Source organism: Sorex araneus, chromosome X (genome assembly GCF_027595985.1).
Source record: "Sorex araneus isolate mSorAra2 chromosome X, mSorAra2.pri, whole genome shotgun sequence".
NCBI lineage: Eukaryota > Metazoa > Chordata > Mammalia > Eulipotyphla > Soricidae > Sorex > Sorex araneus.
The window spans coordinates 198,772,179-198,789,959 of NC_073313.1; the positions used below are offsets into that span (position 1 = coordinate 198,772,179).

At 39.1% G+C, this 17,781-nt stretch overlaps 1 protein-coding gene across 6 annotated transcripts in view; it reads right to left on the reverse strand.

Moving 5' to 3' along the window:
- Positions 1-17,781, reverse strand: part of COBLL1 (cordon-bleu WH2 repeat protein like 1) — a 195,613-nt gene that overhangs the window by 36,184 nt on the left and 141,648 nt on the right. For all 6 annotated transcript variants that reach the window (XM_055122939.1, XM_055122935.1, XM_055122934.1 and 3 more), the window contains exons 7-8: positions 15,485-15,582; positions 15,135-15,371 (exon numbers count right to left, since the gene is read on the reverse strand). In XM_055122939.1, the coding sequence (XP_054978914.1) occupies positions 15,135-15,371; positions 15,485-15,582 (335 nt within the window). The remainder of the gene's footprint in view (positions 1-15,134; positions 15,372-15,484; positions 15,583-17,781) is intronic.

Here is a 17,781-nt window from a genome sequence, read left to right on the forward strand (position 1 = left end):
CTCTGAAGAGAAAGCCAAGAGTTAGGCGGCATGGCTTTTATTACCTCTGCAAAATTCCATCTCCTTATCTATATAGAAAATGAGAAAATTAGGAGCCCTCCATTCTGAAGTCACTCCAGCGGTACACAATTTTCTTTACTTTATGCGACTTTATTTCTTCTCTCTCCTTTCCCATATTTCCTAAGTAAAATTAATTTACAAAGAAAATAAATAAAATGAGAAAAGTAACAGTACATACCTCAAAAGGAACTGGATGTTTATATGAAATGATATCTGCAAAAGGCTTAGCCCATTGTACCATGCATGCTCCATATATATCAGAGCACAAGCACTTATAATTTGTCTACTTTAAGTATGTAAAAATGCTCTATTAACATAATAAGCAAATGGACGATATAATACAGAGGTTAGTATACAATGTATAAATAAATGAAGGCATTTACTCTGAATCTGGACTGAGAGATCGCCTCTTATAATGACAGTAGAGATGAAGAGTCCTACTAGAGTCAATCTCACTTTTAATCAACACCAGGGTTGGTAGAACACACATCTAATATGTGTGAGGTCCAGCACCACTCCACCCTCAGCATCTGAGCACTGATCGTAGACCCTATTGAAATAATCAACAGGGATGGGAGAGAAGTATAGGAGTGAAGGCATTTGTCTTGCATGCAACCAACCTGGGCTCAATCCTGCCACCACATATGGTTTCTGGAGCACTGCCAGGAGTAATCTACAAGCACAGGGCCAACAGTAAGCATTAAGAACCTCTGGGTGTGCTTCCTTTTGTTCCGTGCGTGTTATTTAGAGCTAGTGCTGTCAGGTGTTTCATCTTGGCTTCATTCGTTCACTTTCTACAGACATGGAAGGCTTGGTGACGGGACAATAAGGTTTACCAGCAGCCTGGCCTTAACTTCGCAGCTGTTTGAGGCAGTTGCCTGGCTGAAGTTGGAACGGATAGTCAAGAGGAAGGTCAGCTTCTCAGTGAGGCTCACAAGCTTGAGTGGCCTGAACCAATGTTAATCAAAATTTTTATTTTTTAAATAAACATTTTTTATTTAAAAATAATTTTTAAAATTTTTTATCTATCTTCTATATTTATCTTCTATAAATAAAAATATAGATTTTATATATAAAAATCTATATTTTTATTTATAGAAGATTTAATATATAAGACTTTTATATTAAAGATTTATATCTGGGTGTGGTCGCCAAATAAAAAAATAAATTAGAAATGAAAATTTAAAAAACTAATTATTTAACATACACTTATTATAATCTGGTGATCGATACGTGTGCACTACAGTAACACAGTACATAAAATGTTGATTTTCAATGACGTGAACTGGGAACTTGATGCTATGATGTAAAGTTACTTCAATTAAAAAGAGTTGGCTAACTGGAAAAACAAAAATAATGAATTTAATGAGGAATGAAAATGACAAAATTCCTTAGAACTGTCCTTAGATTTTTATAACACCAGTTTTTTTTTTTAATTTTACTGAATCACTGTGCTATAGTTATAAGCTTTCATGTTTGGGTTACAATCACACAATGGTCAAACACCCATCCCTCCACCAGTGCACATTCCCCACCACCAATATCCTTGGTATACCCCTCCTTTCCCACCCTCCCCCTGCCTCCATGGCAGACATGGAGAGTATCACCAAAGTTTTCTTTTGGTCAATTTATAATTGAAATTTTTAAAACCAAGTTGAGATTGATTTTTTTCTAAGTCCAAATGGTTTGTTTTAAAAAAAAGTTTTCTGCCTAATAGGAGGAAAATGCTGGGTTAATGATTAGAAACATTTTATTGTTTTCTTTAGTTAAACTAATTCCATCCTCAATTAGTGAAAAGAGTACCTACAACAAGAATGCACATCACCAAGTTTTGCAGTGTATAAAGAGAAAAACACTGTCCTGCAAAACAGAATATCCTAATAAAGATGGAAGGTTAAATGAAATGATGATAGACAGTATAGGTCAGAATTTATACCCAGATCAGAATCCATCAACAAAAATTAATCAACACATTAGGCAAAGAAAACAGAACTGAATAATTTTCAATAGACATGACAATTGGTCCTATACTACTTATCAAATCACTAACTGAAGCATAAGCTGTGGATCAGTGCAATCAGTATACTCTGGATAAAACAGTTCAAAGAATACAAGCACAAAATAAGGAAAACTGGAGCTTCAATGGTGCCACTGGTTAGCATGCAGTACTTATACGGCAGTACAAGCAGAACAAAATAAAGAAGATATTCAAACTAATGGAACAAAAGTTTAATAGAACTGACAAATGTTTCTTCAATGTTTGGGGAAGCATTTCTGTTTACAATAAGATTTTCACATATAGCAGATGACATTCCCAACAGTGAATGAAGGTTCCCATCATGACCCCACCAACACTAGCTGATTCCAGACCTTTTGATATGTGACCTTCTTTTTTTTTTCTTTTTGGGTCACACACGGAGATGCACAGGGGTTACTCCTGACTCTGCACTCAGGAATTTCCCTTGGCGGTGCTCAGGGGACCATATGGGATGCTGGGAATTGAACCTAGGTTGGCCACGTGCAAGGCAAATGTCCTATCTGCTGTGCTATTGCTCCAGCCCCTGATATTCTCTTTAAATGAGATAATATCTCGGATGATCCGGAGCCGCGACACGAGAAACAGACCCTCCGCACCTAAAGACTGTGATCCTGAGGTCTCCTAACCCATTTTGGCACCAGAGCGGATTCTTGCAGCCATGCATTTTGACTGTGAACTGAGCTACAACCTTGTGCATCCCGGGGAGGGATTTTTCCTTCTCCACCCCATTTTTCTGAGCAAAAATGGCGGCAGCGACAGCACCCACGTGGTGAGAACCAGCCTCCAAGACCCCTCAACCCGGAGGTAGGACTCTCTTTAGTGATGTAGCTTGTAAGTGGTCCTGGGATGGGGGTTGTTCCCGGCGCGCTTTCTGCCCAGAGATGATCCGGAGCCGCGGCACGAGAAACAGACCCTCCGTGCCTAAAGATTGTGATCCTGAGGTCTCCTAACCCATTTTGGCACCAGAGCGGATTCTTACAGCCATCCATTTTGACTGTGAACTGAGCTAAAATATTAGAAACCCAAAACCGCGCGGCCGCAACTGTGCGGACTCAAAGTCTTCACTCTCAGCAATGAAGAGAAATTATTAGATGATGCCTATTCAGCAGGCCTGATTGTTGGGGAAAATTTCCAATCAATAATAGTGAGTTCTATATGGAAATATGGAATGTACTCAAAGTATATAGAGAATAAAGGGAATATCATTAGCTACTTAGATGGGGGTGGGGTGGGAGGGGGGTGTATTGGGGTTCTTGGTGGTGGAACATGTGCACTGGTGAAGGGATGGGGGTTTAATCAGTATTTGACTGTGACTTAAACCTGAAAGCTTTGTAATTTTTTTCTTTCTTTTTTTCATGGTGATTCAATAAAATATTTCTTTAAAAAAATAGAAAAAAATAAATGAGATAATATCTCAGTGCTGTTTTGATTTTCCTGTAAGGATGTAGCTCAATGGTAAAGTGCATAGACTGGAATAAATACATTAGTAGATCCAAGTTTATCTCTTAGTTAAGAAGTTAGGACTTCTATCACAATATATTTCTTTTCTAACCCATTTCTATGCAGACCAGAACAAAATATAAAAAGTGTTATACCACTGCTCTTTCTGAGACAATCTGAAATTTTTGTCAGACAATTGTCAGACAATCTGACAATTTTTATTCACCTGTCCTACGATGTTTTGAGATAGCATATAGCCAACTTTTACATGTGTTAATTTCTGATTTATAACAGTTCTTAATGACGAACAATAAGACCCAAACTTAATGGTGTATTTCAGATGCTAAAAAATATTAATAATTGGGGTGAGAATGATAGTATAGCAAATAAGGTGTTTACGTTGCACGTAACTGACATCGGTGCAATTCCTAACACCCCATACAGTATGGCCCCCAAACCAAATCAAATAAAACAAAATAAAATTAACAGGAAGTAGGAGGATGGTGGCAACTATATACTATCTTTTTGTTCCCTTTAACAACTATATCATGAGCTTAATGATTTACATTTAGCTCTCTGCAGTCATGGTGATCGGGAGAGAGGGTGTCTGGGGTAGGCTGGAGAATACCAAATATCTAGAGATTAACTGAGTTAATACATGCTGATTACTAGAAGGCATCTCCTATGAGGTCACAGGTGTCACAGTACTAGAAAAGTTGAGAATGTTTCATAGGATAAGAACTTGTAAAGGAAGATTACTAACACCGATCATTTTCAATGCTACTTTGTTAATTCAATGTGCAACTTCAAAGAGAAATAATTTTTGAATGCTAATGGATATGTAAGGGGCTGGAGCAATAGCATAGCGGGTAGGGTGTTTGCCTTGCATGCAGCCAACCCAGGTTCAATACCTCCACCCCTCTCGGACAGCCTGGCAAGCTATCGAGAGTATCCCGCACGGCAGAGCCTGGCAAGCTACCCGTGGCGTATTTGATATGCCAAATATGGTAACAGCAAGTCTCACAATGAAGATGTTACTGGTGCCCGCTCGAGCAATCAATGAGCTACGGGATAACAGTGGCACAGTGATACAGCATAGATAAGTATTATCTATTAGACAAGAAATCCGTATTAGTTCTACAAATTACCTGCTGTTCTAAGGTTTAACAACTTTTGGGAAGGGGATGGTGGTTGTTGAGTCATATTCAGTGCTACTCAAGAGTTATTCCTGATTGTGCTCAGGAGTGACCCCTGACCGTGCTTGGGAAAACATGCAGTGTGGAGGATGGAGATGGGACTACCTGAATGCATCAAAGGCAAACACCTTCTTTCTCATATTATTTTTTGGCTCCTTTCCGTGTGCTTATTACATTTGGGGGGTGCTTGGCTTTGGAATCCTACTGAGAGATGTTTGGGGCCACGTCCCAGCTCTGTGCTTCACTGTTGCTCCCAGAGGTGCAGGCATAGCATAAGGTGGGTGCAGGCATAGCATAAGGTGGATGCAGGCAAGGAAAATGTCTTACTCTCTATACATTATCTCTTTGCTCCCTATAACAACTTCATTATGAGCTTAATTATTTACATGTGGCTCAGAGGTAAAGCTGGGAAAACTTGAAAAAGGAAAGGCACAGAGGGTTTTTTGCGAGCATTAAGTAAATAATGTGCTTAGAACTTTCTCTGAAACATTAGGAAGTAGTATACAAACATTAGCTTCACTTTTGCTATTGTGTTTATGATCCTTTAAAGATCTGATGAAACTACAATGACGAAGTGTACCTTATATCTGGGAAAGACTTAAAAAAGAAAAGCAGATTAAATATTATATTGTGCTTGTATGCTTCTCTACTGAATGAAGCAAGTCATATTTTTGGAAGTACAGACAGCTGTATTCTGTATATCAAATTGAAAATGCCATGGCAACCACTGTTTCTAGGCAATTGTAGAATTCTGTGTGTGGTCCACTCTATATAAAAAATGCAAGTGGAGAGTTGAGTGACTAATCAAGGGTTATATGATAATATGGAGAAAACAACCTAAGAGATATTTAATAAAGATTAAAATACATGCTCTATTAAAATAATCTCAATGACTTCATAAAACAACTAAAATTCTGTAAGTGATATTAGGACCAACCATAGACTTGTACATTTCACAAACATGTAGCAATGTATCCTATCTGCTTGAAACCCACAATAAAAATTAAAGGATAAAACTGGGTAAAAGATGAGACGTTTGTAAAAAAACAATTAAATCAGTTGCTAAAAAATAGCATTCTAAGTATTAGATTTCACTTGCATAATACTAGATGGCAAAGTATTTCAATTTCTCAATATGTGATACTTGTCAGCAGCAGAATGCAAAATGAAACCAAATGAAATTCCCAATCAAGCTCATTTCTTAACCCTGTTTCCAGCCAAAAGCCAACATCCCACAGAAAGTAAAATACCATCCTGTTAGCCTGGGAAAAGCTGCTTGCTGTTGTATGCACATATAACTCCAAGTGGAAAAAGTCACATCAAATATGTAAAAATAAACTGGTGTATTATCATATATACAGTACAATGGTCTAGGGAACTCTATGGGCCAAGATTTTCCACTTGTCTCTAACTCTTATATGTCTTATTTAAAGGTAAAATAAGAGTAAGTACCTAATTTGTTAATAATACCAACATATCCTTTGGTCACTAATTTTATTAACTTTTATTAATTTTATTCGCCCTGATAAATGGTCTGTAGATACAGTACCAAAAACTGGATTTTTCTATTTAAATTCAGGACTTGGAAGTCATTTTCAACTCAGTTTAATGTTACTGTATTTCTGACTTTTGCTCTTCTGCCACCATGGGGGAAAATAAAAAAGAATTAGGGGTAGACATGGGTGTGGTGGAGGTCCACCTACATCCAGCGATGTTCAGGGGCTATTCCTGGCTCCTCTGTGCTCAGATGTGACCCCTGCTGGTACTCAGGGACTATATGTGGTACCTGAAGTTTCAACTAAGGATTTGGAAGACAGCAAGCTTCTTACCTCATGTACTACTTTCTAGTTCCAATGTGACAATCTGATTGTAGAGACATATAACATTATCACAAATAACTATATACTTCATGTAGTATCAGTGTAATATGATTCCTATAATAACATGAGCCCACTGTAACACGTGTTATTGTACAACTGGAATTTCAAATTATTAGGGAAATCATATTCACAGAGTGTCCAAAAGGCAACAAGGTAGACAGAGAGAAAGCTCAAAGGGCTAGGTCCGTGCTTTGCATTAGGGAGACCTGGCTTCAGTAGCTGGTATATTTTGGCTTTCCACAATCTCCAGTATCAAACAAGGATTAGCCCCTAAACACTACTGATATGACACAAAAGAAAACAAACAAAAAAGCACCAAGAAAAATTCTAGAAAACTTCTAATTCCAAAGCTTCGGTTCAAATGAGCCTATCTATAGAAGACAGTATATTCACTATCACATGGAAAATAACATAAAGCTTGAATGTGAATGACTACAAATAAATTCAGGGACATAAAAAGGACACCACAGCAATGACAGTGCACTATACTGTCTTTAAAACATATCCTTTGTTTAGATAAGAGTTTTAGATGCACAAATGTTCTCCCTAAAGAATTTACCTACTAATTACATAAAATAATTTACTAACTTGGATATTCATTAAGTCATCATTAGAACATGCACAATCGACTGCCAAAATCATCTAAGAAAATCAATAGCCTTTATGTGAATATTTTCAGTTTAAGCAACAAATTCACTTCCCAAACACCTTAACACCAAAACCTTCATCATTATTAGGAAATGACTTAGAAGAATGAAGCAAATTATTAAATACAAGTAACCAAAATTATAAAAGAGAAGTAGTTCACAAAAAGTCTTTCAGACTGCAGGTACAACAATTTACCAGTAAGCCTGTGTAAGCAAACACAGTCTCAATAATGACTTTAAAGCACACTAAAATTAATGCTCAAATTGAATAGAATGTTTCGTTATAAATCACTTTGTCCTATTTTATTGTTATTTATCTTGTTGACTGGAATTTTGTCACTTCACCCAGAGACTTAGCATTTTCTATTTCTAGAATAATGCAACTATTTTCAATATTTTCTTTATATTTTATGAGAGGAAGCCTTGGTGAAAAACATGAAAAAAAAAGCAGATCGCTGTAGTTTTACTAAACAGTGCACCCTTGTGGCTTATTTGTATCAAAAAACAATAAAGATGATAGGCTAAGTGCATAAAAATTCTTAGAACTAAAATTATTATGTTGCAATTTTTTGCCTTAGTTATTTTCCCAGATCCCCAATCATGAAAAAAATGGTGCCTTCAAAATTTAAAATTCAAAATTCACTTTTCAATGAGGTAGGAAGGGTTTTCGTTACTGCATATTTTAGGAGTACTTTTTCACATTTCTTCAAAAGTTGTCACACCATATCTGCCACCAAAGTGACACAATCTCTCCACTAGTCTATTGGACTCCATCCACCTTTTGTATCTCCTCTTATCTAGCCCCCTGGAAACCTCATATAAAATAAATGGTAATAATGGACTATGATTTAAATTCAAAATTAGCAAACAGCACAATAAGCCAAATCCACTCATAAATTTATAAACTTTGCTGAATTTTCTGAATACCTTTCTCTGGCTATAGACAGAATTCCAATTTACAGGTCGGGTTTTTTTTTTTTTTTTTGGGTGGGGGGTAACACCCGGCAATGCACAGGGCTTACTCCTGGTTCTGCACTCAGGAATCACCCCTGGCGGTGCTCAGGGGACCATATGGGATGCTGGGAATCGAACCCGGGTTGGCCGAGTGCAAGGCAAATGCCCTACCCGCTATGCTATTGCTCCAGCACCTACAGGTCAGTTTTATTTACAGTCACTATGTAGTATACACTAGTTATATAATGTTAGTCCTTAAGGTTTAAACAAAACTGTGAAAATTCTGCCTTATTTGTAAAATTTAAGAAAATAACATTGGTAAGACTACAAAACTGAGGTTACCATGCAGTAGGCAATGCGAAAGAAAAGTGAGACTAGCAGTGGCACAAAGACAGTGGTGGAGGGTGTTGAACCTATGGTGGTGGTGGGTTGGAGAAACTCTGTACAACAATACCACAAACACTGGGGCCAGAGTGAGAGTACAGTGGGTAAGATGATTACTATGCATGCACCCAAGCCAGCTTTCTTTCTGCAGTACCTCCAATGATCACTCGGGCCCCACCAGAAGTGATCCATGGACACAGAGCTAGGGGTAAACCCCAAACACTCCAGGTATGACTCAGAAGCAAAGAAAATGCCTCATAAATATTAACATTATTTATATATGTGTGTATATATATTATATTGCTAAGCAATACCTGGGCCAATTACTACAAAAGTAAGTATAAACACTATTTAAGTAACACAGATACTTCTGAAATTTACAGAAATACTTAGTCTTACCTAGGGTGACTGGCATTTTATTGAATATTCTGTAACATGTTTGGAAGCTATGGTTAAAGTTTACATATCAATTCTTTCAAACACTCTATGCTTTAAACTGCAATCCTAATACTTTTTTTTCAAAGAATTACCTGTTTATCCTATATCATACTATATTCATGAAATGGATTATTCTTACTTTGAAAGGAGGGTTCCATAATTTTCCATAATTACCACACCATATCTGATTGGAGGCAAGACGGCGCTGACACCGCCCAAGCCCCTCACACTCTCCTGAACCAGGTTCACCATCTTGCCTTAGACAACGCATGGCTCAGCACGCCAGGCATGGAGCTCTACATGTGATTCCTGCTGGAACTCTACGTGTGATTCCTGATGGATATTGCCGGCTGTTTTGCAAGATCCTGACAGAATGGTGTTGGCAGGGTACAGAGAAACTGTGGTGGCGGCCAGGGCCGAGTCACAGCGCCGTTGGACATAAAGCCGGGGCTGGAGTGTGCACACTGGTTCATCCACTATGGGGTGCTGTCACCCCATCACCAGGTGACCTGGGACTCGGTGCAGGTATTCAACCTGGCACAGACCTCCGTGATAGGGTCTTGCTCTGCCAGCTGCTCAACAACCTCCGGGCACACTCCATCAACCTCAAGGAGATCAACCTGAGGCTGCAGATGTCCCAGGTGCTGCCCAGAGATGCAGACAGGTGCGTGTTTGTCAGTGTGCAGATCGTTACAACATGTCAGTTGATCAAAAGCTCACATTCGGTAGACTGGGAACACCTATAAAGGCAATTAGAGGCCGCCCCCAAAGCCTCCATCCCTTTCGGAGAACTGAGAAACTGAGTATCCTGTCCACACAGCAGAGCCTAGCAAGCTACCCATGGCACACTCGATATGCCAAAAACAGTAACAACAATGGTCCTCATTCCCCTGATCCTGAAAAAGCCCCCAATACGCCATCGGGCCACACTAGCAAGCGACAGGGACGAACGGAGACGTTACTGGCACCCACCCGAGCAAATTGATGAACAACGGTATGACAGTGATACAGTGATATGGTGATGATAAAATGATGGTATTATGGCTGTAGAGAGAATTTAGCTGACTGTATGTGGGATGTCTGAGTCTGATCCCTGACACCACATGGTGCCTGTTGGCAACACTAGGAGTGACCCCTAAGCACTACATTGAAAGCAGCCTCCAAGAACCTCCTGAAAAGAAAAAAAAGAGAAAGAGAACGAAAGAAGGAAAAAGAAAAAATAAAAGAATTAAGTTTAAAGATCTAATGCAATCTAGTAGAGTTGATGATACTGTATGTATTGAAATATGTTGAAATGAAACCCGAATGTTCTCACCGCCTTCGTCCACTGAAAAGAATAGAGAAGAGGATGAAAAGAAGGGAGGAGGAGGAGAGGACTACAAGTAACTAAGTGGTGACAATTCTTTCACAGTGTATATCAATCAAATCACCATGATGCAAAGCTTAAATAGTTTACAAATTTTGTTTGTCCATTATACCATAATAATGTTGAAAACAAAACAAATAAATGCAGAACCTCACTCCCTAAAATTGTGATCAGGATGTAGATGTTGGATGGCCATTGTCACAACAGGAAAGTGACAATTACAAAACATAAGTGACAACTTTCTTTGATTTTTGGATGACACTGGGTGCCTGTCAGTGGTAACCTCTGGTTTGGTGGTTGGAGGTTGCCTCTAGCAGTGCTCAAGAGATCATATGGTCACTGTCACTGTCACTGTCATCCTGTTGCTCATTGATTTGCTCGAGTGGGCACCAATAACGTCTCCACTGTGAGACTTGTTGTTACTGTTTTTGGCATATAGAATATGCCATGGGGGCCTCTCATGCTGGGGGAAAGGCAGCTCAGATAGAGAAGGGAACACCAAGTAAAATGTGGTTGGAGAACCCACTCAGGAGAGGATATGCATGCTGAAAGTAGACTATAGATTGAACACGATGGCCACTCAATACCCCTATTGCAAACCACAACACCCCAAAAGAGAGAGAGAACAAAAGAGAATTCCCTGCCACAGAGGCGGGGTGGGGTGGAGGGGATGGGATTGGGGGGTGGGAGGGATACTGGGTTCATTGGTAGTGGAGAATGGGCACTGGTGGAAGGATGGGTTCTCGAACATTGTATGAGAGAAACACAAGCACGAAAATGTGTAAATCTGTAATTGTACACGCACGGTGAATCACTAATTAAAAAATTAATTAATTAATAAAAAAATATATGCCATGGGTAGCTTGCCAGGCTCTGCCGTGTGGGTGAGATACTCTTGGTAGCTTGCCAGGCTCTCTGATCTTTTGGTACTGGGGATTAAACTTGGGCCTCCAATAATCAAAGCATGCACTCCAGCCTGTTGAGCTATTTTTCTAGTCCATACTCTGAGGCAGTGAGTCAGTAAGTTAAATACTGTTTTCTCCTTCTCTACCCCATCTTTCTCTATGCATAACATTGGTTCAGAGATGATGAAATGACATGAAGGGTGACTAAATGTAGGATTGATCATGAGGGGATGGGGGAGAAAAAAAATCAAAGATAATCTTGAACTTTTAGTCTGGTACTTTTAAAAATTCTGATTTTAAATCAAACTGATGTCATGAAGTCATAAAAAATGATGAATTCAAACTGTAACTGAAAAATACTGGTTTTGCATAGTTCATATGTTCATTTACAAGAGTTGTCACAACAAATTATACTAATTAGGTGACCTAACACAATGAAAATTTACCCTACACAGTTCTGAATCCAGAAATCTGAGAAGGTAATGGGCCACAGCCTGTGAAGGCACCAGTAGAAGATCCTTCTTTGTCTCTTCTGATGTCAAATGGCTCCTGATATCCTATGGCCTGTTGCAATAGAACTCCAAGTCTGTGTTGTCACTGCATGGTCTTTTCCTGTCTCTCTGGCTATGTGTCTCCTCAGGATACCCATCACTGAATTGAGAATAGCCCCATTTCTAGATCCTCTCTAACTTATTATATCTGCAAGCATAACACTAGATGTAACCTCAGAGCAAAAAAACGGAACAACCACAAAAAAAGAAAACAAAATCATAATACCAGGTTAATAATTCAATAAAAAGTGGAAGTTTCAATATGGAGATTCCTTCAAAAACTAGAAATTGAGCTACCATATGACCCTGCAATACCACTTCTGGTAATATATCCCGAGGGTGCAAAAAAGCACAGTAGAAATGACATCTGCACCTATAAGTCCATTGCAGCAATGTTCATAATAGCCAGAATCTGGAAACAACCCGAGTGCCCGAGAACAGACGACTGGTTAAATATAGTTGTACATTGGTACATCTACACAATGGAATACTACGCAGCAGTTAGGAGAGATGAAGTTATGAAATTTGCTTATAAGTGGATGGACATGGAGAGTATCATGCTAAGTGAAATGAGCCAGAAAGAGAGGTACAAACATAGAAGGACTGCACTCACATGTGGAATATAAAATGACATAATATGAGACTGATATCCAAGGACGGTGGACATAAGGGCCAGAAGATTGCCTCATAGTAGAAAGCCTGTTTCATGAGCTCGGGGAGAAGGAAGCTGGAATAAAGAAGGGATCACTAAGACAATGATGATTGGAGGAATTGTTCAAGATGGGAGCTGTGTGGTGCTGAAAGTAGATAAAGGACCAAACATGATAACCTCTCTATCTGTATTGCAAACCATAATGCCCAAAGTAGAGAGAGAGTACGGGGAAATTGTCTGCCATGGAGGCAGGGAAAGGTTTGGAAAGCACGGGTATACTGGGGACACTGATGGTGGAGAATGTGCACTGGTGGAGGGATGGGTGTTTTGATCATTGTATGATTGAAACTCAAACATGAAAGTTTGTAACTGTACCTCATGGTGATTCAATAAAAAGTGGAAGTTTTATCTCACAGAATATAGTAAATTTAATTTAAGAACATGATTTCACATTGCTCTGCATTTAGAAAATGGGTAAAGGAAGTGATGAAAATAGAAGAGTGCTAAGCTCTAAGAAGAGGAAAAATATCAAGACAAGGAAGATCTATCGTGCCAAATATGGCCCCAAAGTTAGTAAAATAAATGCAGATACCTATATGTGCATACATGTGTACACATACAAATATATAGCACACCACGGCTTGATTATGAGAAATTTTGCAATAAAGAATTTTAAAGTGGCTCTCTAGGCTCTCAAGGGAAAAACAAATAACTTCAAGTCCTACTGAGCAATACATCAAAGAACTAAACAGATGTCCAGATCAAAGAAAAAAATAATTAGAAAATTGTATAAAGATGTCTAGTTTGCCAAAGGCAACATATGAGAAAAAAAATTACTTAACACGTGGATATCAACTCGTCATAGAGCGGAGAGTGAAAAATCAAAAGAAATAGCTATTGGTGGGGTCACTGGAAGCTTGGCCTACTGTATCAAGGCAGAGTACATTTGAAAGACAATACAGACTTCCTTAGGATCCACTCACAAAGGACATTTACCAGAAAATATTGGATAAGAGCAGCTGGAACAAAAGCTTGTAAGCAGTGACTAAGATTTAGTGCTACATAAAGAAAAATCAGACTCTGTTAGCTACTCAAGAGCATAAGAATTTATATTGTTATAAGATAATTAAGATTATAAAACAATCCTAAGGATGATACACTCTTTTATGATTTACTAAGAAGAAAAGTAAAAGGAATTTTGGCCAAAAATGAACTCTTAGGGGATCCTGACTTGGCTCCTGCTAGAATCACTCAGTTTCAAAGTCTGTCTCCTGTTTCTGCTCAGGCACACCATACTCTTCATATTCTTCCCACATCTTTGGACAAGGCTTCTCTAGCTAAGGCTCTCTGGTGCATATCTCAAGACAGAACCTGAGAATGTCCTCTCTTATGACAATTTTTCTGATATACAGCTGATACCCTTAAATGGTCAGCCAGTAATTCTATTGTTTGCAAATATAGCTATCTTCCTGACTTATAACATGCTATTCTATACCACAAACACCAGACAAAAGAAGCTCTTTGGCCTTATTGGAGGGTGGGTTTGTGAGAAAAAAGGGGTTGTCCGGGACTGAACCGAGATCTCATGCATAGAGGGTGTTTCACCACTGAGCCACAAGTCAGGCCACTAGAACAAACATTTTAGCATAGCTCGGAGGGCCCAGGAGCCACTCCCGGTGATTCTTGGCAAGTCAGGCCAGTAGTTCCATGCTGAGGATATGGGGATGCTAAGGCTCTGCAGTGTAGGGACCTCCAGAGTCACCGCAGCAGTGGGTGGGGGCCACCAAGGCCACCCCTGCTGATGCTCAGGAGGGCAAGTACCAGGGACTGAACCAGGGACAGCTTCCTGCATGGCCCTATACTATCTATTGGCCACCAAAACAAGAGTGTGTGTGTGTGGGGGGGTGCTAGGGGAGCAGGAGCTGGTACCACTGGCCATCAAAATGAGAGAGAGAGAAAAAGGAGAGAGAGAGAGAGGAGAGAGAGAGAGAAAGAGAGGGAGAGAGAGCGAGAGAGAGAGAGAGAGTAGGGGGATAGGGGGAGCAGAAGCTGGTATCACACCTGATTATACTCAGGAGCTACTACCGACTCTGGCTTGGGAGTGATTCCTAGTGTTTCTCAAGGAAGCTAACATGGTTCCAGGAATTCAAACCAGGGTTAGCCACATGAAGAGCAAGTAAGTCTTCTATTTACATCCTTTACTAGCTCCCAGAGCCTAAGAAAAAGATACTATTAACAGAAATAAGAAAATTTAATAGATGATTTTCTAAATAAGTACTAAGAGAGGCTGGAGGGATAGTACATCGGGGGGTAGGGTGTGTCTTGAATGTGGACAACCTGAGTTCAATCCCTGGCGCCCCATCTGGTCCCTTGAGCCTAACAGAAGTGATCTCTAAGTGCAGAAGAGCCAGGAGTAAACCCTGAGCACTGCTGGGTGTAGCCAGCAAACCAAACAACAACAACAAAACCACAAAAAGTACTAAGAAAGGTTTACTTAGAAAGTGCTTTGGGGGCCAGAAAGATTGTGCAGGTACGGCAATTGCCTTCCCCCTCTCCCATCCTAAAACATAAAAGGAATTCACCTGTTTCATCCTAAAAGTAAAAAAATGAAACAAAATCACACCTTATTTGTTTCATCCACACTCATGGATTTCATTACACCGGGATCTGGTCTCTCCTGGATATGGGCGAGATCCTGGGGCGCACTCTGAGACCCAGACATTGGAGGCAATGGAGCCCGTCTCTTCTTGGGTGCATCCGATGGCAGAGTGTTTGAGACATACGGTTTGGAAATGGTATTTGATCTTATAAACGTTGGTCGGTGCTTACTTATTAGAGGCGTTGCAGGGGCACTTGCAGTCTAATAAAGAATGGAAAGGTAAAATCTTTATGTAATTTGTAGATTAAAAAACACACCCAAAAAAATGAATGTGAAAACTCAACCTTAAAAGAAGCTATATGAGAAATACTTACTTGTTCTCGCTTTTTCTTACTGCGTTGAAAAAAGCTGAAGAAACCTTTATTTTCTTTCTCCTTCATAATGTCTAGATTTTGTGGTATTTGGCAGGACTCTAAAATAGAAGATAATACCTTAATTTTTATACATGAGGCTGTATGTTCATTTCAAATATTTCCTTCTATTATTTGCCATTGAAAATTACCTAATGATAAAAGCTATTAACTCTGGTCTACTGAGAAAAGCACTCTTCTAGGCACATTATATCTTATTTAATAGTCAAAATCAATGAGAAGACAAAATTAAATATCCTATTTAAGGCATAGAAAACTGAACCTTAAAGAAATTAATGTTGATACTCAGGGCGAACAATCAGGTAATAGCAGAGCTAGCTAGCCAGGACATAAATTTAATTTTTGATGACCCAGAGTCTATGTTCTCTACACAATTACCAAGATTTCAAAAGTATAAATAAATACTTTGAATGGAATGAGATACAAAATTACTACTACACAGTTTGTTACTTTTATATTCTAATTTTTCCCAGAACTTAACTATCACCGTCAAATATTTTGTTCTCTAATAAATGACTCATAATGAAACTTAGAATTTTGCTAAAATATCATACGCAATGTTTTGAAATCAAGGGCTTTAGAAGAGAAGACCAATTCTGACACCTCCACCACTGCTGCCAAGGGCATTTGACACTGTGCGGGGACTGCTGGCCTCTGATGACTGGGATGGGAGAATCACAACTGACACTGATGCCACCACGCATGAGGCAATATGTAAGACGAGTCCCAACTACAGAGAATTACCCAGACCCAAGGTCACTGGTGCCCACACTGAAATACCACATCTTAGACTGCAGGAAGTATGTCAATCCTTAAGGCTGCATGTGCATTATTTCATATTCTAAAAACTACATCCTAATTATAACTATAGTAAGGTCACAAATATGTTAATTAATATGTAAACATGTTAGATAAATTATAAAATTTAAAAATTAAAAAAATGAATAAAAAATTTTAAAAGAAAAAAAAAAAAACTACATCCTAGTGTCAATCAACAAGAAGGTCCAAACAATGACTAATCCAGTAGTGTGTTGCACCAGCCTCACATGGATTGCCTTGCTATACCATCCCTACGAAAAGGAATGGTGGCTACTTAAAAATGGTTTGTCAGTATCAAGAAATGTATAAGATAAGGCTTTACAATCTTTTCATGCTAGAGAGAAGGGTACCAAAGTTGGCTGGGCTGTTTAAAAGGGTATCAAAGTTGACCAGACTGGTTTTAAAGGAGCAAGAGATAAAGCTCCATGGGCTAAACTTAAGTTTTGCATGCAAGAGGCCCAGTTCAATCCCCTGCACCATATGGCACTTTGAGCACCACTGGGAGTGACACCCAAGCACCAAGGCAGAAAACAGACTTAAGTGGCACCAGGTGTGGTTGTAAAACTCAGAAAAAAGAAAAATGGAGATTAGGATCCTGGGTCCCGGAGTGTGGTGACTCAGAGGTGCAGTGTCTGCCTTTCATGTGTGAGGCCATGATTCAGTCCCCAGCACTGTGCCAAATACTGAGTGTGATCCAGCACTGCCAACCTTATGCCTAGAACCACAACAAGTGAACCCCAGCATATTGCAACCAATTGTGTAAGCACCACAACCTAGTGTATGCAATCCTCAAAGCATTGCAGCTGTCACACACCACAAGCAACTGTGCAAAACCCTGAAGCACTGTAATCAAAAGTGTGAGCACTGCAACCAATTATGACAACCAGGCATTGCAGCAACAAAGACAAAAACCACAAAAGGAAAAGAAGATAACATTAGATACATACACACATACGATGGCTCGGGACCTAACAAGATAGTCTACACTGGCAAAAGTAAAAGAAAAGCTAGACATCTTAAGAATAATGCAATAAAATAAAACATTTAATTACCTGCATTCATAATGATACGACACCCCTGGTAAAGAACTTATGATCATTTTCACATTTGTGCACTGCTAAGGAACCAGTCTATTGTTTTAAAAATTGATGAAGAACAAGAAATCACACTTTTCTTGTATTTTCTAACTTATGTAATGTCTACTTACATCACATAGGCAAACAGTTTTTCAGAAATAACTAACAACTGGAGGGATGTCTGCAATAGACCATTGTTGAACTCCAAATTAGCTGACATAGGAAACGGTTGTAGATGGTTAATATTAAAATGATGTAATACTCTGCTAACAGAAATACACTGTACTATCAATGAAGTACTCTTGATAAAACTATTTCACCCAAATCTGATTATTCCTTATATGT